We start from the raw sequence: 24904 nt of genomic DNA, 5'->3' as shown, positions 1-24904 counted from the left end.
TGGGGGTGGTTGTGCAGGCAGATATGAAGTTCTCTGAGCAGTGCAGACGGGCTGCAAGAGTAGCCCATGGTGTATTGTCAATGATATATAGGAATTTTTCTAGCAGGGATAAGGAGGTGATTATTCCCTTGTATAAAGCAATGGTCAGGCCACACCTAAAGTACTGAATACAGGCTGGAGGCCTCATTTCAAGAAGGATGTAGAGCTGCTGGAACGAGTATAGAGAAGGGCAACAAGATTAGTGAATGGAACAAAGGGGTGCTCTTACGAAGAAAGGCTTAAGTTTTGCAAATTACAGTGTCTGGAGACAAGGCACCAGCGAGGTGATCTGATAGAGGTGTATAAAGCCTCGAATGGTTTGAGAATGCTCAATGCTGATGGAATTCTTCCTCTTGCTCAGAATAATCACCTGAGAGGGAATTCAAATCGAGGAAAGACAGATGTAGGATAGACGTGCAGAAATTTGCCTTTAGCCAGGGGGTGGTTGGTTGGTTGGTGTAACAGACTTCAATCCCTTGTCGTGGAAGTTGATAGCCTAAATAAGTTTAAGGCTCAGCTGGACAGGTATTTCGAACGAACAGGGAGGTGAAGTGGAAGTGTTTTTTTTTTTTTTTTTTTTTTTGGCTGATGCTGCATAAGCTGCTTTCTTGCATCAAATGCCTCTACTAATTCTAATTCTAGGCAAGCATATCCAGTAGATAATGACACTGATGCCGTGTGAAGAAAACAAGAAAGAAAGTATGTTACAGGCCAGATGATCAGTAAATAAACATCTTTACAGACTAACAGAATAAGCAAACAATTCAGGCCTTATTAATAAGGACTTTATTTTGTGACCAACTACAAGTTCCAGGTAGGATATTTCTGGATAACTGCTTCTTATATCAGCAAGTTAGTGTTGCAAGGGAAAGAAATATTCTCAATCCAGTTATCCCTAAGGAAGCATCAGATATTAAAAATCTTTTAATAAAGAAACCACTGGCAAGCAGTGCATTAATGTGAGATTTTTTAAAGAAATAACTTCTGTAGGAAGAAAGGGAAAGGATTTTTGATGTGAAAACATCTATGGTAACACTAGAGTAAAATCGATTGGTAACAAAATTTTCTTATTGTAACGGAAATGATGCCAGTTATTAACAATTTTTTTTTTTTTTTTTTTTTTTTTTTTTTTACGGAAATGATGCAATTAACATCACTTCCTATTAGGTGGCTCTCAGATTTTAAATGACGCAAATGATGTCATTTCCTAAATGGCACTAATGATGCTAACTCATTCACTAACTTTGATTCGGTCGAGTAAGTAATTGATTGAGTAGAGTAAATTCAGACTAAGATATGGAAATGACGTCACTTCCTAAATGATGCCAACTCAGTCATAATGTTTATTCGGAAGAGGTAAGCAGCATATAGTAATATTATGCAAGAATAAAATGAAGACTTTATTGAAATCTGCTTTTGATCAACATCAACCTTCTAAGTAGTGTAAGTAAGTTTCATTCAAACCGTTCAAAGATTTAAACGGATTTAATCTAGTGCCGCCATAGATGTTTTCACCTAAAATAAAACATCTTTCGTGCATACAGGTACACATGGTGCTTTTTTTTTTTAATTAAATGGGGAACGGGTAATTATAGTGGTCTTAAACATCTAAGTTCTAGACGAGGAAATTAATGTTAATTTTCACAAATAGAAATATTGTTCAAGGTTTAGGCCTAAATGGATGTCAGATGAACTAATGAGACATGTAGCAGAGAAGTAAAAGGCATGGGATACATATAAATTAACAGGTGACACGGAAGCCTATGACAGATATAAGCTGGTCTGTAACCAAGTCACAAAGGAGGTTAGGCAGGCAAAGGCAGATTACAAGGAATCTTTGGCAACGGATGCAAAGAAAAACAGCAAAGAGGTCCTTACTTATGTAAACCTAGGAGGTAGGAGATGAATCAGGTTGGTCCACTTGATAGCGATGGTTCAACTTTTGATGATCCTACACAGGCAGTTAACAAAATAAATGAGTATTTTGCATCTACATTCACACATGAGGAGTTATTCAGGGAGGGGAATGCCAGAGGCGAATTAAATTCTGGCAGTGAGCTAGATGATTTTGTAATAACTGAGAGCAAAGTGGAGGAGAAATTGTTGAAGATAAGAAAGGCACCTGTGGTGGATGGGATCTATCCAGTTATATTCAAGGAGACAGCAAAGGCAATAAGTAAACCCTTAGCCATAATTATGAGATTTCTTGGACTCAGGAGAGGTACCCATGGACTGGAGATGTTAAATGTGACCCCAATTCACAAAGGAGGATCAAAGGGCAACAAGTAATTACAGACTTGTTAGTTTAACTTCTGTTCCAGGGTAATGAATGGAGGCACTGGTTAAAGAAGCACTGCAGGATCATCTAGACAAAAAGTCAGTTATAGCTCTGACACAGCATGGGTGTGTTAAGGAGAAGTCTTCTCTGACCAATTTGATTGGATACTATGATGTGGCCACAGAGCAATAGAATGCAAAGAATAATTTTGATATATATTTGGATATTAGAAAGGCTTTTGATACTGTTGCACATGGAAGACTGCTGCACCAATTGGAGCAGTGTGGCATTGGAAGAAAATTGCTGCTACGGATAAAGGGATGGAGTGGGAGAAGACAGAGTGGTAAACAATGGACACTGCTCTTACTAATGTTATTAGTGGAGTCCCCAAGGTTCAGTGTTGTTTTCTGTATTTATTAATGATATTGATGATGGTATATCAGCACGTAAACTGCTTGCAGGTATGCTACATTTCTCCGCAATATCTTTTTTCTTAAAACACTGGTCAATATCATGAAGAATCTTGACTTTACCACTAAATACTGTCTCTTCGACATTGTTTCCGCAATGGTAAAAATTACTTGGCGTGACGGGCTGTAGCTCACTGCCGATATATATTCCGTGTAGCCACCGCAAACTTCACTGCACTGGCCATATAGTGAATTGTTTGTACCAACTACTCAATGATGCTCTCTTGTCAATTTAACAGTATCACGTGACCTTTCCAATCAATCACTTTGAAGAAATATACAACTTTGTGAATTTTTTATTCTGCTTTATCATTATTAGCCATATGGTACAAGGAAGCCTGAGGGTTATGCTGTACCAGCAAAAAAAAATTCCCAAGTTATCCTGAGAGAGAGAGAGAGAGAGAGAGAGAGAGAGAGAGAAGTAGGAAGGAATCACCAAGAAAGAGAAGAATGAGGCTCAGGACCCTGGGTGTGCCAAGCCCATATTCAACACATGCAAGCTTTCATTCATATATTCATGAAAGAAAATTTATGGTTAATGTATACCATGTGTTACTTTTCAGGAAAAAAAAAGAGCATATAGCCTGTGTGACTGATGACAAATTGTTCTAAAAGAACGAAATTTAAAAAAAAAAAAAAAATCATGAAAACCATCTACTGGGAGTCCAGTTAGATGAGAATGGACATGTAAAAAAAAAACTATTATATAATGATTGACAGGAAGGTCACGAAGGTACAGTTTAGGTGAGAAGCGAATGACACTCAGTAGGCATGACTAAAAACTGACTATCGAAGCATTCTATGTATTGTCGCCGCAGTGAGCTAAAGGTTTACCTGCAGCATATTTCGTTTTCCCCTTAGCCAATACCAATTTACAAATCTACCCTATTTATTGCAAAGTTCATGACCACTTTAAAAAAACCCATTTGGTTTTATAACTGTAACAAAAATGAAACAAAGACCCTCTATGGGTGTCAATTACTACAAGTGTTCACTAAAAGGATGATTAATTCCAGATACTAATGAGCAATTTCGGAGGCCATATGTTTGAGTGGCTGTTTAGTAGTAAATGCTTCAAAATCTTCAGAAATGCTTTTGCCAATTTTTTTAAAAATTCGTTATAGACAGACTAACACTTTGCTATATGGGGTTAATTTTGTTTCAGGGTGCAATGTTTTGCGAATAAAATTTGTAATATAGAAAAATTCGTTAAATAGAAGTTCATAATAGAGAAGTACCATTGTATTTATATTACAAAAATTCAGCAGTACGCAATTAAAAAAAAAAAAACTTACCCTGAGAAATTTGTACAGAAGAAAAGTAAACCAAGCTGACAACATCTTTTCTGCCACAGATTCAGTCCTGCAAATCATTTGGGGAAGAAAAAACAAAATGAGTACATGATTAGGCTAGTCTCAGACATGTACATTACTAAGAACAAACCAAGTTTGCTACAAAACACATCAATTTCACATTTTCCAGCAAGATCTCACAAGTTGCCTTAAAATTGCACTCCAAATAAACAGCACTGCTTCCTAATGAGAAGTATAATGCCATTTATTTGTAATGCAGGTCATTATGCATCTTGAGTTTTCAAATTAAGTGAGTTTAATAAAGATTACTATAAAATTGAAGTTAAACATAAGAAAGCACCTGGGGTGGATGGGATCTATCCAGTTATATTAAAGGAAGCAGCAAAGGAAGTAAGCAAACCCTTAGCCATAATTATGAGAGCATCCTTGAACTCAGGGGATGCTCCTCATGGACTGGAAATGTGCAAGGGTATCCCTCTATTCACAAAGGGGGCATCAAAGGCTGACACGAGTAATTACAGACCTGTTAGTTTAACTTAGGCATGCGATGCAAGAAAGCAAGATTATGCAGCATCAGCCAAAAGAAACAAAACAAAAAATAAATAATAATAAAAACCTCCCATTTCACTCCTCTATTCGTACTAAATGCCTATCCAGCTCAGCTTTAAATTTATTCAGACTATCAACTTCCACAACAAAAGATGGAAGTCTGTTCCACCAATCAACCACATGCTGGCTAAAGGCAAATTTCCACACATCTATTCTACAACTGTCTTCCCTCAATTTGAATCTATGCCCCCCCCCCTCAGGTTCTTAATCTGAGCAAGAGGAATCCAACAAAAGGTAACATTGTTTTCTTTTAATCAGTTTTGCTTAGGGTGACTTGAATTTTTTTCAAAGTCGGATTGAAATTCTTTGAGTCGCACTGTATTGCTTGCATTACACTGAGGAAGTCCGTGAAGATCAGACTATGTGGTAATCTTTGGTGCCATATTCGGTCAATTGCTAACAACAGCTTGTAGTTCAGCTGTAAAACTGCTACATTCTGTTGGGAGAACTTTGTTATTGTAGTATCAGAGAAATCTACAGCCACTCCTACTTCTGTAACAGTTTTCGATCCATCCATATATATTTGTGTATATTTCTCTAGATAGGCAGCATGCAGTTGTTGAAAGCCGTTTTCTGATAGGGAATATCTTTTCCAATTATGGAAGTAGGTATCACAGACTGGTGATATTGTATCCCAAAGAGGTCTGGTGTGTTTTGTATGACAGCTAATTTGTTGAAATCAAGAGACCAAATTGGAAGTAGCTCCTTAATGCATATGTTTGTTGGTTCGTTTTCTATTGGATGTATTCTGTACATATTTTCCCATATTGGTACACAGGATGATTTGGAATACACTTTATTTTAGCTGCGTAAGATAAAAGTAGTACTTGTCTTCTGAGGTGGAGTGGTGGTTCGTAGGCTTCAGCATAGAGACTTTGAATTGGAGAAGTACGATATGCTCTTAGGGCTATGCATAGTGCATTATGGTGTATATGGTCTAACCATCTTAAGGCACTGGGTCTTGCAGAGCTGTAAACTGTGCTCCGTAATCGAGTCAGGATCTCATCAAGGTTCTATACAGATGTAACAAAGCATACCTGTCTGCCCCCCATGTCATTACAGATATAACTCTCAGGATATTCAATTTCTTTAGACAGTTTGCTCTAAGGCACTTTATATGATCTAAAAAAGGCCAGTTTCTTCATCAAGGGTTAGTCCAAGAAAAGTTGTGCTGGATGTTATTGGGATTAGTTGTTCTCCTAGCTTTAGTTCTGGGTTTGGGTGCAAGTTTCTTTTCCGACAAAAGTTTATTCCAACTGTCTTTTGCTTAGAGAGTCTCAAGCCATTGTTTTGGGTCTGTGTTATTACTTTATTGATTGTTGCTTGCAGTTGGCATTCTATTGTTCGCATTTTTTGTGAGTGACAAGAAATGCTGAAATCATCAACAAAGTGGTGCATCTATGGTACTCGGTATTTGTTTAGCTATTGAGTTGATTTTTATGGCAAACAGGGTACCACTGAGTACTGATCCCTGTGGCACTCCTTGTATAAAGACCTGCGATAGTGTGGTTAACATCCTAACTTAGGAAGTTTGTTGTTGCAAAAAATTTTGGATATATATTGGGAGATGTCCTCTCATTCCAAAGTTATAAATGTCTCTAAGTATTCCATATCTCCATGCAGTGTCATACGCCTTTTCTATATCAAGACATATCATTACTAAATGTTGTTTTCTTATGTACGCATTTCTTTACATTGTTTTCTGCTTTAATCATTGAATCTAAAGTGGACTTGTTCTTTCTGAAACCACATTAGTCGGACATTTACCATTTTTTCAAGTATTTTTCTTAAGGCTATTGGGTGATAGTGATTCGGATTTGTGGGATCTTTATTTGGTTTTGGAAAGGCTAAGACTTGTGCGACACCATTGATTCGGAAAGGAATTTTCTAGGTGTATCCTGTTATACAATAAGAGTAACAATATCAATGATTTCTCACCTAATTGTTGTACCATCATGTATACTATTTTATTTGGACCTGCTGCCCTTTGCCTCATCTCTGAAATGGCTTTATGAAGTTCACTGAGAGTGAAAGGTTGGTTATAGGATTCGTTACTTTTACTAGAGAAATTCAATTTATGTTTCTGTATTTGCTTTATGTTTTTGGAAAGCTGATTCATAGGAGCTACTGCTTGATATTTATTTAAGGTTCTACCAACAGCATTGGCTATACCTTTTCCATTCCATTTTATAAAAGGAGGAGAAGTTCTTTGGTATTTATTGTTTATTTTATCGCAAACCTTCCTGCTGTCTGTTTTTCTAGTAATTGTAAATGCAAAACAAATCCAAGATTCTTTTTTACTGATCTTAGTAATGGCATCTGACATTTGCCCTTGCCTTTTTGAATTGTATCAGGTTAGTTGTGATAGGGTATCTTCAAAAATTATTCCATTCCTTGATTTTTGTTTATTTTGCTAGAGTACATTCATCATTCCACCATGGCTTTAAATGTATGGGAAACTTTGAAGAAGTTTTTGGTATTGTTAGTTTTGCAATATGGAGGAGTTTTAGTTACATATTTCACTGCAGTCAATTGAAACCTGTTGGATTTGCTGCTCTTCTAATATGGACGGCTGCTTACATCTTGCCCAGTTTGCCTTATCTAATCTCCACTTTGGAGTTCTTTCCAGTTGACAAGGGGTCGGTTCATTTAGAGTAATCTTTACTGGAAAATGATCACTACCTAGTGGATCATTGTGAACTGCCCACTCCAGTTGAGGCTATAGTGATGGAGTGCATATAGAAAGGTCTACTGCTATGCTAGTTCCTGTGGATAGATGTATATATGTGGGTCCCAGCATTTAAGAGTGTTGGGTTGAGCTTATCTAGTAGTTTTTCTAGAATTTGACTCTCTTTTATCTATGTTTACATTTCCCCATAGAGGATGATGGCCATTCATATGTCCCATGATACATAAAGGAGGAGGTAGTTGGACTATCAGGTCTTCTAGTTCTGTATAACTTATATCTTGGTTTGGTGGCATATATATGGAGGCGACTGTTACGTGAAAGTTTACTGAAATGTGTACTGCTATGACCTCTAGATTAGTCTGGGTAGGTATACTGGTATTTACTAAAATTGGTACACCACCATGTGCCGCACTGTTGGTAATCCTGTCCTTTCTGTATATATTGTAATGTTTTAGTGTTATTTTATTCTGAGGTTTAAGATATGTTTCTTGCAAACATAGACTAATCAGATTGTATTGTGATAGGAGATCATGGATATCTTCAAAATTGCTGCGGAATCCTCTACAGTTCCAATGTAAAAATTTTTAATTATTTGGTTTTGTTAGTATTTTCAGCTTGTTTCCTTGAGGTTGTTGTCTTAGGGTTCTCTGTTTTTTGTCTTCCTTTTTTAGGGAAGTATGGCTTTCTGGTATCCATCTCTTCTTCTTCTGCAAACATTTCTAATATTGTTTCTTCCATCTGATTCTTTTCTTCTACTTCCATGTTGTCCATTTTATTCCCATTTACTTCAGTGGTTCTATCTTGTTTTGTGGATTTGGTGGTTTCTCTAGTTGGTGGTATCATAATGGGCATGTTTGTTGTCTGTTCTGCTTTTTGTTTTGGGACCCCTTGATCTTTCAGCTCTTCTTCGATTTCATCTTGGGGAACATTGAGGGGATCCCACTCAGTAATTACTCCTCTTGAGGTATTCAGGATGGAATGAAGAGTAACTGTTATTGGAATATCTCCAACAGTTTTTGCTTTCATTAGATGCTCAGCTTGTTTTTGGTTTGTCATCATCTCTATTAGTAGATCCCCTGATTTTAGTCTTCTGACTGTTTTAGGGGAACTAGCTACGTTGTGAGAGTTATTTTGGATTCAAAATGGTGACAAACTTCCTATGGATTCTTTATTCTTGGAATGAATAATTAAGAACAGTGGTATGGCTAGAGGGAGCATCTCTGTCTTTTGAGTAGCAGAAACATGGTCTGTGCTTGCATGTTTGCTCCTTTTGGCCCTTGGCTGGAGGACTTTTCCACCAAGGTTTCCACAGTCCCACCACAGGGAGGCAGGAGCAGTGCCGCTAGGAGGCCAAGTGGTTGAAGAGTTAGTTGGTTAGTGCAACTAAAAATATATGAAAAAGGAAAAGAAAGGTGAATTTCCTTTCTGCATTCTGACTTGTAGTTTTCAAGTATGGAATTGTTTTTAAATGAAGCTGTTGAGAGAAAGACAGGAACTTAAAAATAAGTTTATTCACTTATCAAGAGCACACTATAAGTCGCAATAATATCACTTGGCCTCTAAAAACTGTAATTCATGTTATTTTTGGCCCCGGGTGCCAAGGGAATCCAGGCCAAAAATAACACGAATTACAGTTAGTGCCATTCAAATATACAACCACCATTTGAATGGCACTGTTTCTCAACAGCCTAATTTGTGAGTGTATCAGCACCCAAAATCCTGCAATGTTTGTGGTTTATGAGTAAACACCATCTTTACTTTCACTGAAAACACTTGTTTAAAAATGTGGCTTATATTTTATATATAAGCCTCCTGTGCACTTTTTCAACTTTTATGAACACAAAGTGAGTTAATAGCATTATTATCCAGCAAACTGAAAACTCAACTGAAATTCTTCTTAAAACTGCAGCTGTGTATTATTTTTTTGCTTACCTTCGCAGTAGTAACTTGGGATGACTCTTTCCTTCAATACATCTCTCTATAAGATCTGCTAACAACGTTTTTAATATACTGAAAAATATTAAATAATTTAAAATATAATATGGAAAGGACATTATATCTTATATATATTATCTTATGGAAGTAAGGAACATATTGATGAGAAAATGTTTAATATTTTAATTTATTATTCTACAGAAAACATCACATTTCAACTTTTAGTTAAGAAGCAAACAGACTCGAAACAAGGACAGCCAGTGTAATACTGAATAGGTCTGTAGTGGCATAAACACTGTGAAAACAAATGAATAATAAACAACTATACACAGCGGGTCAAAAAATTAGAATGTATTATTATGGGGGATTATCACTTTTGCTTTCTTACAGCATTTGCCACTACTAATACTAACTTTCCAGATATCAATATGAACTTGTGAATTGGCAGATCACTCTGTAAAAAACACTTCTTGATTTGCTGGATAACTGCCTTCTACAGCACATTAGAGAGATAAGGAGAAAAAGCAATATTGTTTATCTGGTTTCCAAGAGTGATTTTGCATGTATTAATAATCTTTAAGTAAAGGAACCTTTAGGTAGCATCACCATGGCATCTGGTGTGGGATTCATTCAAAAAAAAAAAAAAAATAATAATAAATAATAATAAAATAATCACTGTCAAGGGTAAAGGGAATAGTTTATATTTTTGCAAGTGATTATAATGGCTGAAACATTTTTTAAACTCATTTCAGTGAGACCAACTGATGTTTTCGAAAAATGAAACCGTTGTATGTGAATGAGCCAGTTATTTCTTCTCTGAAGTCATCTGAGAAGAAATAACTGGCTACTAAGCATAATATACCCACTATAATGCTGTTCAAGATTTAGATCAAAATGAATATCAGTCACACTGATGAGCATAGTAACAGAGAAGAAAAATGCATGAGATGATTAAAAATTGTAAGGGGATACAGAGTCATACAATAAGTACAAACTAGTCAATAATCAAGTTACTCGTTTGTTTGTTTGTTGTTTGGTTTTTAGGAGCATTAGCAACTAAGGCCATATTGCTCCGTGGATATGCGGTGGTCATTCCCCGACCTTTCTGTATCCTCTGTATTTGGTGGTCATGGGCTCGAACCCCAGTCTAATCAAGAAGCGTGTGCTACGCACTGCTTCTCCTGCTCACCTGGCTATCAAGTTACTTAGGGAGTTAGGCAGGTTAAGGTAGATTATGAGAAGTCTGGCTAAAATCGCAAAGAAAAGCAGAATGGAATTCTTTGCATGTGTTGACAATAGCAGGAGAGGGAAGAATCATGTTGGTCCACTGGATATGATTTGTATAACTGTTGATGATACTGTACAGACTGCCAATAAAATGAATAAATATTTTGCATCCACGTTCAGGAATATGGTTTTTAGAGATGGGGTTAGAAATAAATCTAATAATGATTGGCAATTAAATAATTTCATAATAACGGAATATAAGGTGGAAGGAAAATTACCTCAGCTAAAAGTGAACACTTAAGGCTGATGAAGTCTGTTCAATTATTTAACATAATAAATGTACTGCATTTGGGTAGAATAACATAACATCTGGGTGGAACCAAACTCAAGGTTGTGGAGTATAAAAAATATCAAGATAATTGCAGTCTCTAGAAAACAGGCATCTCTGTGTGAGCTATTTGAAGTATAACAAGGCTTTAAGAGGTTTAAATAAAACAAATTCTGATGGCTTCTTTAACTTTTCTCAGATGAAACACACAAGGGTGGAATAAATTTAAATTGGAAAAGGATGGCTGTAGAATGTGGAAATTCAATTCAGCCAAAGAGTAATCAATTTTGGAATAAACTTATGCCTAACAAAAATGTGGAGGTTGGTAGTTTGAATACATTTAAGGAATGTTTGGGCAAATTATTAGATGGAATAAGGAAACGAAGTCCCCTTCCCTTTTTTTATAACGGTTTGATTATTAACCTACAGATTGGCTATGTCACTGGATCCTGTTTTGGAATTTTCTCTATCAGGCCGAAAATAGTTAGCTAATACATGTTTAGTCCTCCATTTTTAGGCACATTCATAAATGCCTAACGTCTTCCTCATTTGTGCCAATTTACATGGTCAGCTACAAACAGTTAAACTCCCAGTGGATGAACTGATGAAATTTTATATTTGGTTCTTCATAAATATTCAATGAATCATCCCAAATTTTATTAAAATCAGACCAATAGAAATTTGGCATTTTTTTTTTTGTAAAATTTTGTATTATTCCTGTCCAAAAAAGTAGTACGTTTCAGAAGTTTAACCACTACTGAACAAGAAAATGTCAGACTGAAATCAAATTTTCAGTATGTGTTCTATTGGTATACGAGAAAGATCGGGATTGATTCTCATTCGACAGCTTTCCATTCCCTGCATAGGAACCTATGTGTTGTAAGAAGAGTAATGGCAGTAAATATGAATGAATATGCATTGATATCCAACACTAATGGGCATTTATGAATGTGCCTATTAGTGTTGGATGTTCCAGCTTATTCAAGAAGGAAAAGTTGGATCAACACCAAAATTTCAGTGTACGTTTTGTTGGTTCCAGAAGTTTATAAGACCAATAAAAATTCACCCCAATGAAGAAAATCAATATTATAATATAGGTCATACATTACTCAAGAAAAAAAAAAACTGGATACACCAAATATTCATCACATTTTGTTGGTCTCTGCAATTTTTTTTGGTACAATTCTTTTAAATAAATTTAAATATTAAATTCATCGTCTCCACCAGTCCCTTACCTACAGAAAAGTTGTGATAAACCTAGAACAACTGCTCTAATCCTTTTCAGAATTTCACCATTATTTAGAATATTCTTAACTTCTAAGGTATATTATTTGATCTTAAGTCTTAAGATACATTCAAGACATGCCTGAAATGTAATTCAATGCACTTCTTTTTAGAGTGTTAGTCAGAAAGTTTTGGTATTTATTAATGATGACTATGGTATAATGGCATAACGACATATTTACCGCCATTACTCTTCTTACATATATGTCATATGCAATTCCCAAGGAGAATGAAGTTCTTTCCTCCCTTCCTTTCAAAGAGAAGAAATTGTAAATAACAGTGAAAGAAATGAATAAAATCAGACCATCTGCTTTAGGTTAAATAATACCATTTGATAAACTGAAATGGCAACTTATTCTGCTATTTATAAGTTAATTACAAATAGGATTAAAGGTAATAAAGATTAATAACAGTAAAATAAGGACAATAAGGATGAAAATTAAAGTGCAAAATAAATAACATTTCACTAGATTCAAAAACTAAATTTTTTGTAATAAATATGATGCAAACTACAATTCAAAAATGTCTGCTTTGTTTCAGATGTAATACGGTTCACATCTGAAGCAAAGCAGATGTTACCATAAAGTGACTATTTTGTGTCTTCTAGCTTTATAAAATAACAAGTGTTTAGTGTTTCCTGTACTCCAGTATCACAAATAAAATTTAGTACTTAACTGGATTAAATACTAAATTCTCTTTAAGAGTGTAAAGATCTCTTTTCCATGAAAAGAGTTGGTTGGTTGGTTTGTTGTTTAATGGCACAAGAGCTGCTAAGACCATATTGTGCCCGATTCTATTACGTAGCGCAATTACCAGTTAAAATCTGTTAAATAATCCTTTTTTTTTTTTTTTTTTTTTTTTTGCTTGTGCATCAGCTTCTGTGGTCATAATGCACCTCCCAAAGTTTTTGCATTTTCTATTCTGATCCAAGCCCGAGGAGGGATTCGAACGGGCGACCTTTGGGTTGCCAGGCAGGCACTTTACCCACCTGGCTAGCCCGGTCAGCAAATAATCCTGTTTGCTTTAAGAAAACAAAGAACTTGGCTAGATTTGCATTGTCTCCAATCAGATGAGATAATGTTAAAGGTTTTTGCAGATGTGAAAATTGTGTTTCGATAATTATTATAATGGTTGCAATCTATTAGAATATGCTTTACGGTAAGTGGAGACTGACAATATGCACAAACAGGCAGATTTTCCCCCATGAGTAGATAAATATGGGTTAAATATGTATGCCCAATATGCATCCTAGCCAGAATCACCTCCTCTTACCTATTTGATTGCATGCTTGATGGCGACAACTTAGATTTCTGTTTAAATTGAAGCAGCTTATTGCTGCCTTGAGCCTGCCAGATTTTCAACCATTGCTCTTCACACACGTTTTTTATGACATTTGTAGTCTGTATTTGGCACTTGGTAGTCAGGAGTGTTTGCAGTGATTGGATGTTTAGCGGCTTGATCTGCATATTCATTTCTTTTGATGCCTACATGACCTTGTATCCAACAGAAAGCAACTGACTGGTTAACAGCTTGTAACGCAATTATCTGTGATCTGATTTGCTTCAAGATGGGGTGGATTGGCTTGGATGGATTTTTCAATGATGTTACTGCACTCACAGAATCAGAGTAGATCATAGTTTGCTTACTGGACAGATTAATCAAGTAATTCAGAGCTATTTTAATTGCCCACAGTTCAGCAGAATAGATGCTGCATTCCTTTGGAAGGGCATGAAAAAGAGTCTTTACACACAGTGTGGGGGATACATGTGCAACTAGAGTTAAAAAGCAGTTTTCTTCAAATAACCCTGTTCAACTTATTCTTTTTTTTTTTTTTTTTTTTTTTTTAATCTCTTAGGAGACAGAGCAACAGTGAAATTTTTGATAATGTTACTAAAAAGAAATGCTCTAAGAAGAGGAGTTCTCAAGCAAGAAAAACATTAACCAAAAATAAATTGTCAGCAAGTATTACAAATTCTTTTTTTATCCTTTTAATTTTTGAAATGAAATTAAATGTTAATGACGTATTAATGAAATGAAACAAGTAATGCTTGTATCACTGCAAACAAAAAATTTATTATTCAACTATTATCAAACACTGAATTTTACACTGCAAATATGTCTGCAGTTATACAGGGTCTATGCTCATGTTGAGTTTTGTTGATAAACAAGGATGTGGAAAACCAAGTGTGAAACAGACAGAAATCAAAAACTAATACTTTGGCAAAGCCAATAATGTTCATAAGAAAGAATAACAAGAAGAAAGTGCAGGCCATAAAAAAAAAAGTAATAAAATACGAAGGAAGAGTTGAAGAAATTAAAACAAAAGCAGCGATGGAAAAAATAGAATGACCTTTTTCTGATGATTCTTCAAGAGAGATGAAAATTAAAGAGAGAATTTTTTGAAAGCAATAGAGTAGCTAATTAAATATGATATTTAGTCTTTTATTGTCAGACTGTTAAAGACTTACTAATTTTTTTGGAATCTTCTCTGGCTTAAAATCTCTCTATCTCATTATATCAAATTCATCTGCTACCTCTATCATTCCCCCAACTCCACTACCCACTTAGAACGGACTCCCTTTCTACATTAAAGATCACAACAACTACAAAGCATTTATTAATCAATCCAAACTAGATACTGAACAGGCTAAGAGTAGAAAACCTTCTTGTCCAAATGGTAGTTAAGCATTCAGGTCTCTTGCTAAAGCTGCTGGCCAAAATTTTTGTTCATCTATACTCCCACCTCTCTTAAAGCCTGATAGTTGTCTTGCCTCCTCAGCTAAAGATAAATCTGACATGCTAGCATCATCTTTCTTCTAACTCTTGTATTGACAATCTTGGTTGGTAAACTATCTCCTACCATTCCCAGTGCACTTCAATCAATGTCTGCTGTGGTCTTCCATGAAAAGGATGTTGGAAGAATATTGAATAACGTTAATACCAAGAAAAATTTCAGGTCCTGATGCTATTTATCCTCTTGTTCTCAAATCCTGTGTTCTAGAACTTACTCTTCTGTGTCACTTTCTTTTTATGCCTTATTCCACTGGTGTTCTTCCTTCTGCTCGGAAAGTTTCTTATACCCAGCCAGTTCCTAAAAAGTGTGAAAAATCCCCCCCCCCCACCCAATTATCATTCCACTCTGCTTACCACTATTCTTTCAAAAGTAATGGAAAAATCCATTAACAGACAACTCCTAAACTATCACAAAACCTTCTATCTGATCACAATCACTGATACGGATTCCATTAGTGTTGATCCACTGGCTTATTTTATTTACCCACAACAGAAAAGTCTGGTGAATCTTAAGCAATTTGTCTTGACATTTCTAAGGCTTTTGATAGGCATAAAGGTCTTCTAAAGAAGCTCCTATCTTATGGATTGCTGACTGTTTTTTTAAACTGGGTATCCAGTTTTCTCTTTGAGTGCTCTCTCTGTGAGTGATGGCAGCTGGCTCTGTCCTCTAAACGTCTCCTCTAATGTTGGTGTTCAAGTTTCAATTCTCCCAATCTTTTCCTCTTGTAAATAATGACCTTCTTCCACCGACTGGAAATCCTACCCACAGTTTTGCTGATGATAGCACAGTGCCTTCCACCTTCCAGTTTATGTATTTTTGCCCTGCACAAACAGCTTCATCTTGAATATTCATGACCAATTCCTTAAATGCTCATCAACGGGTAATACTACAATGGGGCAAAGATAACTTAGTTAATTTCAATCCTTCTAAAGTGCAGTCCTGTCTTACATCTCGCAATAGGCAGTCTACTGCTCCATGCTTATCTTCAATGATACTCAGATTTATAGACAAGATTGCATATCTCCATTGGGGATTACCCTGAATTTTAATCTCTCTTAGCAAAAGCACATCAAAAATTTTGCTTCCTCCGTATCTAAAAAACTGGGTTTTATCTTTTGCTCTTTACTTTTCAGCATTACTTTTCTTTTGAAAAGCTACTCACTCTTCACAAATCTCAAATCTGCCCTACCATGGAATATAGTTCCCACATCTGAGGTGGTGAACCCAAACCTCTGTCAGGCTTTTAGACTCCATTCAAAAAGGGGGCAGTCAGGTGAATTAATTATCTGTCTCTTACAAAGTTGCTCCACTCTGTCTCATAGAAGTTCTGTTTCTGTTGCATGCCTTTTCTACAGATGCTTCCATGAGCACTGTTCTTCTGAGTTGACATCTGTAATTTTCCTACTCTTTTTCAAACCATTAAGAACATGTGCCACAACCAGTCAGCATCCATTTACTGTCCAACTTCAAACTCACAGAACCAATTTTTCTTTTTCCTCATTCATTGCTTCACCTTCTAATTTCTGGAACAATCTTCCTTCACATGTCTTTCCTGAAAATTGCAATCTACATCTACAGTCAACAAGTATTTTCAGTCTTCTTAACTTTCAACTCATGCATTGCACTAAGTACTATAGGTTCCAATACCACTCATGTTTGGGGGTTTTCATAAAAAAAAAAAAGCCATCAAAAGTTGTAACAACAATATATAAAACAGATACTGTTTATCTGTATTCAGCAAAATACATTTTGGAAAAAAAAAAAAAAAAAAAAAAGTAGCAGCAGAATAAAGTAAAGTACACCAAAATGAAGTGCCTCCCAAATTCAGCAAACCACTGTCTGATTCCAGCCCTTTTCCAGCAATGTTTACGAAAATGGGCAAATTTGCAAACCACCCAAGAATTAAAAAATTGGTCATACAAAGCAGTGCATCAGAGCTTATTATGAAGGGAAATTTCACCTCAGAGCCTTAAATTTTTTTTATAGTGCTCTCAAATGACACTGAGAAATTTTTTAGGTCATGAGATTGTCTAATCACTAATTATGAAGGGAATATAAAGCAATATAAAAGGAATAAGTGATGGATTACTCAGTTTAGAAATTTGGATTCATACATGAAGCATTAGACAGATAATTTATCTAAAAATGCTTTTCAGTGAATGTTTTTAGAAATTTTATTTATAAACGGCATCAGCTCTGCAACTTTCATGCATTCCTATTTACCTATACACTGTCTAAAAGAAAATTAAGCATGTTATTGTTGTTATTTGGTTTTTAGGAACATTAGCAACTAAGGCCATATTGCTCCGGGAATATGCGGTGGTCATTCCCTGACCTTTCCGCATCCTCCGTATTTGGTGGTGACGAGCTCGAACCCTGGTCTAATCAAGAAGCGTGTACTACGAACTGCTGCTCCTTCCTCCTGGCTATGGAGGCGCCTAAAAAAAATTAAGCAGCTCAGATATACGCATGCTTTTAAAATGCACATTATTATCTAACAAGAAAAAGGTCGTACTGTCAAAGATACTCAAAACTGGAATTTTAGTGAAGTGCAATGAAGTTTGGAAATAATTTGTTTTTTTGCAAAACTGTAAAATATATATACTATATATTTACTGTACTGCTTCATTTTTCTGGGAAGTGGGGGGGGAGATAAAGAAACTAATACTGGTGCAGTACTACATACAACAAATTGCAGTATAGAAATATATATTTTTTTGGCTATAAAAAGACGACCCAAAATCCTAACAATTCCAAGCACCAGCAATGATTATATCCTGAGGTTATTGAAATCTAACTGCATTTTTCTGAATGCATTCTGTGGTAGTCTGACTGCAATCCCTGAACTTGTGAACAAGATATAAAGTCCATTCCCCCCCCCTCTTCCTGACCATCAGCCAATGATCAAAGCCAAAGCTAAATATTGCCAGTCTTGTGTCTGTGTAGGATTTCTAATCTTGTGCCTAAGGAAAATGAGTGACAACCTATCTAATTGTGTGTTTCTGTTTCAATTTAAAGATGACTCTTTGAATATGAGAATAAAATTGCTTTCTTTAATACATCTAATATTTTTGAATGCACCATATTTAAAATTTTTCAATTTCTGAAGAATATTTTGTTTCCAGTTTCATGTAACACAGGGAACAGTTTCCAAGTGTTAACATTCTCATATTATGCAAAAGTCAGCAAGTTAATCAATTCCTAATTTTGAGGTCTACAGCTTTCCTCCATGCTAGTTGTTGTTGGTTTAGCAATTTATTAGGCGCATTAACAACTATGGCCATAGTGCGCCATACATATGGTAAGTATTAATTTTATTTCCTGTTAGGTAGTGATAATTGCAAAAAATAGTACCATCAAATTAGTTTTTAGCTAGTTAAAGGAGGTGGTATACATTAATAATTTTTAGAAAGGTAAAAATGCTTGAGACATTTGCTTTATTGCCTAAAAGTGAAATAAGTGTGAGAGGGTCTTCTGTTGTGGCTGAAGTAAAAAGATTCTGGCATTCTCTCGTATATTTTAGACATTCAACAAGGATATGTTTTACTGAAAGTACCACGTTGCCGTGATGACACTTGGGGTGGGGGGCCTCTTAATAGATAACTATGAGTGATATTTGTGTGACCTATTCGTAGGCGTGCTAATATTACCTCCTGTTGTCGAATTGAGTTGAAGCTTGAAAGCCATCGCTCAAGTTTTGGCTTGATACTCTGAAGTTTATTGCTATATCGATTGTTCCATGATAATTGCCACTGGTGCATGCATTTTCTCTGGATTATTGATTTGTAGTCCTGATATTTCCAATTGTCATTGGGTGGTAAGACGGCTGATTTTGCAGCACTGTCAGCTAATTCATTTCCTGGAATTCCCATATGTCCAGGGTGTATGTTTTAATAACTATGAGTGATATTTGTGTGACCTATTCATAGGCGTGCTAATATTACCTCCTGTTGTCGAATTGAGTTGAAGCTTGAAAGCCATCGCTCAAGTTTTGGCTTGATACTCTGAAGTTTATTGCTATATCGATTTTTCCGTGATAATTGCCACTGGTGCATGCATTTTCTCTGGATTATTGATTTGTAGTCCTGATATTTCCAATTGTCGTTGGGTGGTAAGATGGCCTATTTTGCAGCATTGTCAGCTAATTCATTTCCTGTAATTCCCATATTCCATCTGTATGCACTATGACGAAGTTGGGGAACTGATCCACTACAGCATGTAAGAAAATTTCTTTATGCAATGTAGATTTATTCCATTGATGTAGGAATAAATCGCATGAAGGTGAAGTAAAGTCCAAAGGAGCACAGGAAATTGGAAGTGTATTTGCAACATTATTAAAAGACAGATTAAGTTCATCTGAAAGGTATTTTATTCGCATACCTAATGGTCGGTTAGCAGAAGGGTGGTTTCGGTATAACATGCTGTGCTGGTGGGTGAATAGTATCTCCCAGTTAGGGTGTTCAGGCATAGATCTAATTTTATATGCATAGCATAATATAAGTTGTTGTCTTCTGATTGAGAGAGGGAGGTTCATGTGCTTCAGCATACAGGCTGTGTACTGGAGACGTGTGAAATGCTCCTATGGCAATGCGTATTGCACTATGATGGATAGGGTCAAGCCAGCAAAAGACAATAGGTCTTGCAGAGCTATACACTGGTGCTCCATAGTCAAGCTTTGATCTTATTAAGGCTCTGCATAATCGCAACATAGTAACTCGATCAGCTTCCCATTTAGTTGCTGAGAGAACCCGGATGATATTTAGCTTTTGTTGACAGGATGTTCTTAGTTTTTTAATATGCTCTAAAAAAGTAAGTTTATGATCTAATGTGATTCCTAAGAACCGTATGCTGGGATGAACTGCTATTGGTTGGCCATTCAGTTGTAGTTCCGGATGTGGATGAAGTTTATGTTGGTGGCAAAAATGGATGCACGTTTTATGTGGACAGAGTTGATATCCATTAGTTTGTGTCCATGAACTGATCTTATTTATTGCCACTTGCAATTGTCTCTCAACAGTATTCATGTTTTTCGGATGACACGAAATGCTAATTATGAAAAGTGTAGCACCGAGTACAGAGCCTCGGGGGATTCTTTCTTCTTGTAAGAAAACCTGGGATAATGAAGTTTTAAAACGAACCTGAAATGTACATTTGTACAGGAAGTTCTGAATGAAAATTGGGAGATGACCCCGAAGTCTGTGGTGGTATAATTCGCGGAGTATTCCATACTTCCATGTGGAATCGTAAGCTTTACTTATATCAAAACACACCATGACATGATGTTCCGATCTAAGGAATGTGTTTCAGATGGAGTTCTCAAGTCTTACTACTATATCTAGTGTTGAGCTGTTTTTTCGGATAACATATTGTGCAGAATGTAGGAGATTAAAGTTTTCTAGGTATCATATCAGTCAACAGTTTATCATCTTTTCAAGAATTTTGCAGAGGCAACTGGTCAAGGCAATGTGGGTCTATAGCTAGTAGGCGGGTCTTTTCCTGGTTTAAAGAAGGTAAGGACTGTAGCATGGTGCCATTGTTTAGGGAATGTATCTGCTAGGTAAAGTCTATTGAACAGATCAACAAGTGACAGCAACGATTCAGTACTTAGTTCCTGTATCATCGAGTAGTGAATATTATCTGGTCCTACAGCACTGCGTCTACATGTTGACAGAGCTCTGTGCAGTTCGTGGAGAACAAAAGGTAGAACAATACACTGCACAGACATATCTGTGCAGTGTATTGTTCATTTGCTTTAGACGAAAAGTTTAATTTTTGTTTTTATATATTTGTTTTAAATCTTCTGAAGACTGGTGTGTAACTTTCTGTTGCTGATGCTTTGGCAAAAGTTTCCCCATAAGATGTTGGCAATTTGGGCAGGGTCAGAAATATTTTGTCCCCCTCCCATTCCATGATAGGAACGGGAATTGTCTTGTGTTTACCACTCATTTTTCTGATTATTTTCCAAATTTTATTTGTAGGGGTGTCTTGGTTGATGGTTGAAGTAAAGCGCATCCAAGTTGCCTTTTTATTACAGCGTCTAACATACCTTGCTCTTACTCTGGCTCGTTTATACTAGATAAGATTTTCTATGGTTGGACTGTGATGAAAGGAATTCCAAGCTTTATTTTGTTCTTTTTTGGCTGCCCGGCATTCATTACTCCACCAGATTTTTGAGTGTATCGGCAATTTTGAAGAGGATTTTGGTATTGCTTTTTCTGCTGCATGTAATATTGTTTTTGTGACATATTCAACTGCTTCATCAGATGGGGATTCTTTGTTTATGTTCGTGTCAAATTTATCTAGTTTTTTATACATCTGCCAATTTGCTTTATCAGTGAGCCACTGCAGAATTTTAGTAGGATAATAAGAGGGTTTATTCAGTAATTCAATTAGTATGGGAAAATGGCCACTATGAAGTGGATCATTATTTATTGACCACTTTAGAGAAGGATATAAGGCTGCTGAACAGATAGACAAATCTATTGCAGTATTAGTTCCAGAAGGAAGGTGGAGGAGAAACTGTTGAAGATAAACACAAGAAAGGCACCCGGGGTGGATGGGATCTATCCAGTTATATTAAAGGAGGCAGCAAAGGAAGTAAGCAAACCCTTAGCCATAATTATGAGAGCTTCCTTGGACTCAGGGGAGGTACCCATAGACTGGAAATGTGCAAATGTGACCCCAATTCACAAAGGAGGATCAAAGGCTGACACAAGTAATTATAGACCTGTGAGCTTAACTTCTGTTCCAGGAAAATTAATGGAGGCACTGGTTAAAGAAGCACTGCAGGATCATTTAGACAAGACTTCAGTTATAGCTCAGACACAGCATGGTTTTGTTAAGGGGAAGTCTTGCCTGACCAACTTGATTGGATACTATGATGCAGTCACAAAAGAACTGGATGCAGGGAATAACTTTGATATTATATACTTGGATCTTAGAAAGGCTTTTGATACTGTTGCACATGGAAGACTGCTACACAAATTGGAGCAGTGTGACACTGGAGGCAAATTGCTGCTATGGATAAGGGGGTAGTTGAGGGGGAGAAGACAGAGAGTGGTAATCAATGGACACTGCTCATCGTGGACTAATGTTATTAGTGGAGTCCCTCAGGGCTCAGTGTTGGGTCCATTATTGTTTTCTGTATTTATAAATGATATTGATGATGGTATATCAAGCTTAATGTCCAAGTTTGCAGACGATACGAAGGTTGGCAGGGTTGTCAAGGACACTACTGACACTATGCTGCTGCAACAGGATCTGGAAAGGTTGAGCAGATGGGCTGAGAGGTGGCAAATGAAGCTTAACATTGACAAATGTAAAGTACTACACATGGGAAACAGCAACCCCAGAGCAACGTATCAACTCTGTGGTACTACACTGACAGTGGTAGAGAATGAAAGGGACTTGGGGGTGGTTGTGCAGGCAGATATGAAGTTCTCTGAGCAGTGCAGACGGGCTGCAAGAGTAGCTCATGGAGTATTGTCAATGATATACAGGAATTTTTCCAGCAGGGATAAGGAGGTGATTATTCCATTGTATAAGGCAATGGTCAGGCCACACCTAGAGTACTGTATACAGGTCTGGAGGCCTCATTTCAAGAAGGATGTAGAGCTGCTGGAACGAGTACAGAGAAGGGCAACAAGATTAGTGAATGGAATAAAGGGGTGCTCTTACGAAGAAAGGCTTAAGTTTTGCAAATTACAGTGTCTGGAGACTAGGCACCAGCGAGGTGATCTGATAGAGGTGTATAAAGCCTTGAATGGTTTAAGCATGCTCAATGCTGATGGGATTCTTCCTCTAGCTCAGAAAAATCACCTGAGAGGGCATAAATTCAAATTGAGGAAAGACAGATGTAGGATAGACGTGTGGAAATTTGCCTTTAGCCAGCAGATGGTTGGTTGGTGGAACAGACTTCCATCCCTTGTGGTGGAGGTTGATAGCCTAAATAAGTTTAAGGCTCAGCTGGACAGGTATTTTGAACGAACAGAGGGGTGAAGTGGAAGTGGGTTTTTTTTTTTTTTTTTTTTTGGCTGATGCTGCATAAGCTTGCTTTCTTGCATCAAATGCCTCTACTAATGGTAATGCTAATATGTAGGTGACCCATCATTTAGAAGGAGAAGGTTGTTATGGTTTAAACATTTTTCAATTTGTTTTCCTCTTTGGTCAATGTTGTTGTCCCACAGTGTGCGATGACCATTTAAATCTAACGGAATGAGGAAAGGTGTGGGGATTTGAGGTATGAGGTTATTTAGATCATTTTGATGAAAGTTATAGCTAGGTGGAATGTACAAAGAGCAGATTGTAATGTGGATACCAGTAGCTACACGGACTGCTGCTGCTGCCTCAAGGGGAGAGTTTAGTAAAATATGCTTGGCAGGAATGTGTGGGTTTACCAAAATAGCTCCACCACCATGTGCAGTAGTTTGATGGGTTCTGTCATTTCTAAAGATATTATACTGAGGTTTTGGTGTATCTTGAGGTTTTAAATATGTCTCTTGAAGGCACAGACATATTGGCATATATTTAGAGGTAAGATCATAAACATATCAATATTGGCATGGAAACCACAACAATTCCACTGAATTATTTTTTCATTATTTGGTCCTTGTTAGGCTTTCAGAACGTTTTCGTGTTATTGAAGTGCTCTGATTTTCGCTCTTCTTTTTATCTTTTTTTGGAAAGCAAGGCTTACATGTGTCTATGTCTTCTTCGACAAAAATTTCTAGGACACCATCTTCTGCAGATTTTTCATTAATATCCATATCTTCTTGATGTCTGAGAGTTTTGATTGCATTCTTGGTCCGGGGAATGAAGTTTTTCACGTGGTATGGATATTGGTGTATTGACCCCTCGAGTTTTGGTTGCACTGTACAAGGTTTTGACATAATTTGAGAAGATTCTTTTGGAGGTACTGATAATTCAGTTTGCATTGCTGTTGACTGATATTTTTTTATAATTTGGGTGTACGTAGGTCTGTTTGGATGGGTTGGTGGTGAGATGATCCGCTTTGCCTCTTGATAGGAAACATTGTTTGTTTTATATTTCTGAATAAGTTTTTTGTTTTTCCAGCATTCACATGTTTTAGCACAGGCAGGGTGGTCCTTTTTACAGTTTGGGCATATTGGTTGAGGGGCGGTACAGGCTTCGCAGTCATGATCTACTGAACCGCACTTTGCACAAGTAGGGGTTCCCTGGCAAGCTGTCTGGGAATGTCCTTACTTCTGACATTGGAAACACCGTAGCGGGTTTGGAATATATGGTCTGACATTGCATACCAGATATTCGGCCTTAATGGATGTTGTACGATGTGGTGTGTTAAATGTCAATATCAGATTTTGTGTAGGGGTTAGATTGCCATCTTTTCTGGTGGAGATTCTCTTCACTTGAATAACACCTTGTTCTTTAAGTTCCTCTAGCATCTCCTCTTCAGACACATGTAGTAAATCCCAGTCTGAGATCATTCCTTTGGAGGAATTCAGTGATCTGTGGGGTATCACAGTTACTGGTAGTTCTGCAAAGAGTTTAATGCTCAAAAGTCGCTCTGAATGTTTAGCGTTAGAAGTCTCTATGAGACTGTCTCCTGACTTCAGTCTTTTTACAGACTTGGGAGGTCCAGCTCTACGTTCTAATTCCTTTTGGTGTTGAGTGGATAATTAAGAAAGTAGGAATAGGATAATTTTCTGGATCAGTTTTTTGACGTTTGGCAGTTCCTGCATTGGAACTCTTTCATTTTGGATGTCTAGGGTGCATCTGGCAGCCCAGATAAGTCAGAGATTGATTTTCTCATGACATGCTCTTTTTGGCCCCGGGAGATTGTCTTTTTCTTCCAGGTTACCAACCCCGCCATATGGAGGCAAGAGCGGTGCCACCTAGTGATCCAAGTGAAGAAAAAAAGGTTAGTATAAACTAAAAATAAAAAAAGGAATTAAAGAAAG

General features: G+C 36.7%; 1 protein-coding gene across 4 annotated transcripts in view; it reads right to left on the bottom strand.

Moving 5' to 3' along the window:
- Window positions 1-24904, bottom strand: part of LOC150080768 (plexin-A2-like) — a 1384718-nt gene that overhangs the window by 178963 nt on the left and 1180851 nt on the right. For all 4 annotated transcript variants that reach the window (XM_090381170.1, XM_090381171.1, XM_090381172.1 and 1 more), the window contains 2 exons: window positions 9331-9408; window positions 4083-4149 (listed from right to left, as the gene is read on the bottom strand). In XM_090381170.1, coding sequence (XP_090237296.1) covers window positions 4083-4149; window positions 9331-9408 — 145 coding nt within the window. The remainder of the gene's footprint in view (window positions 1-4082; window positions 4150-9330; window positions 9409-24904) is intronic.

The sequence above is a fragment of the Mastigoproctus giganteus genome, chromosome 9 (genome assembly GCF_048544385.1).
Source record: "Mastigoproctus giganteus isolate SK-2022 chromosome 9, ASM4854438v1, whole genome shotgun sequence".
Classification (NCBI taxonomy): Eukaryota; Metazoa; Arthropoda; class Arachnida; order Uropygi; family Thelyphonidae; genus Mastigoproctus; species Mastigoproctus giganteus.
The sequence above is the reverse complement of the archived record's forward strand: the minus strand, read 5'-3'. Positions and strand labels throughout refer to the sequence as shown.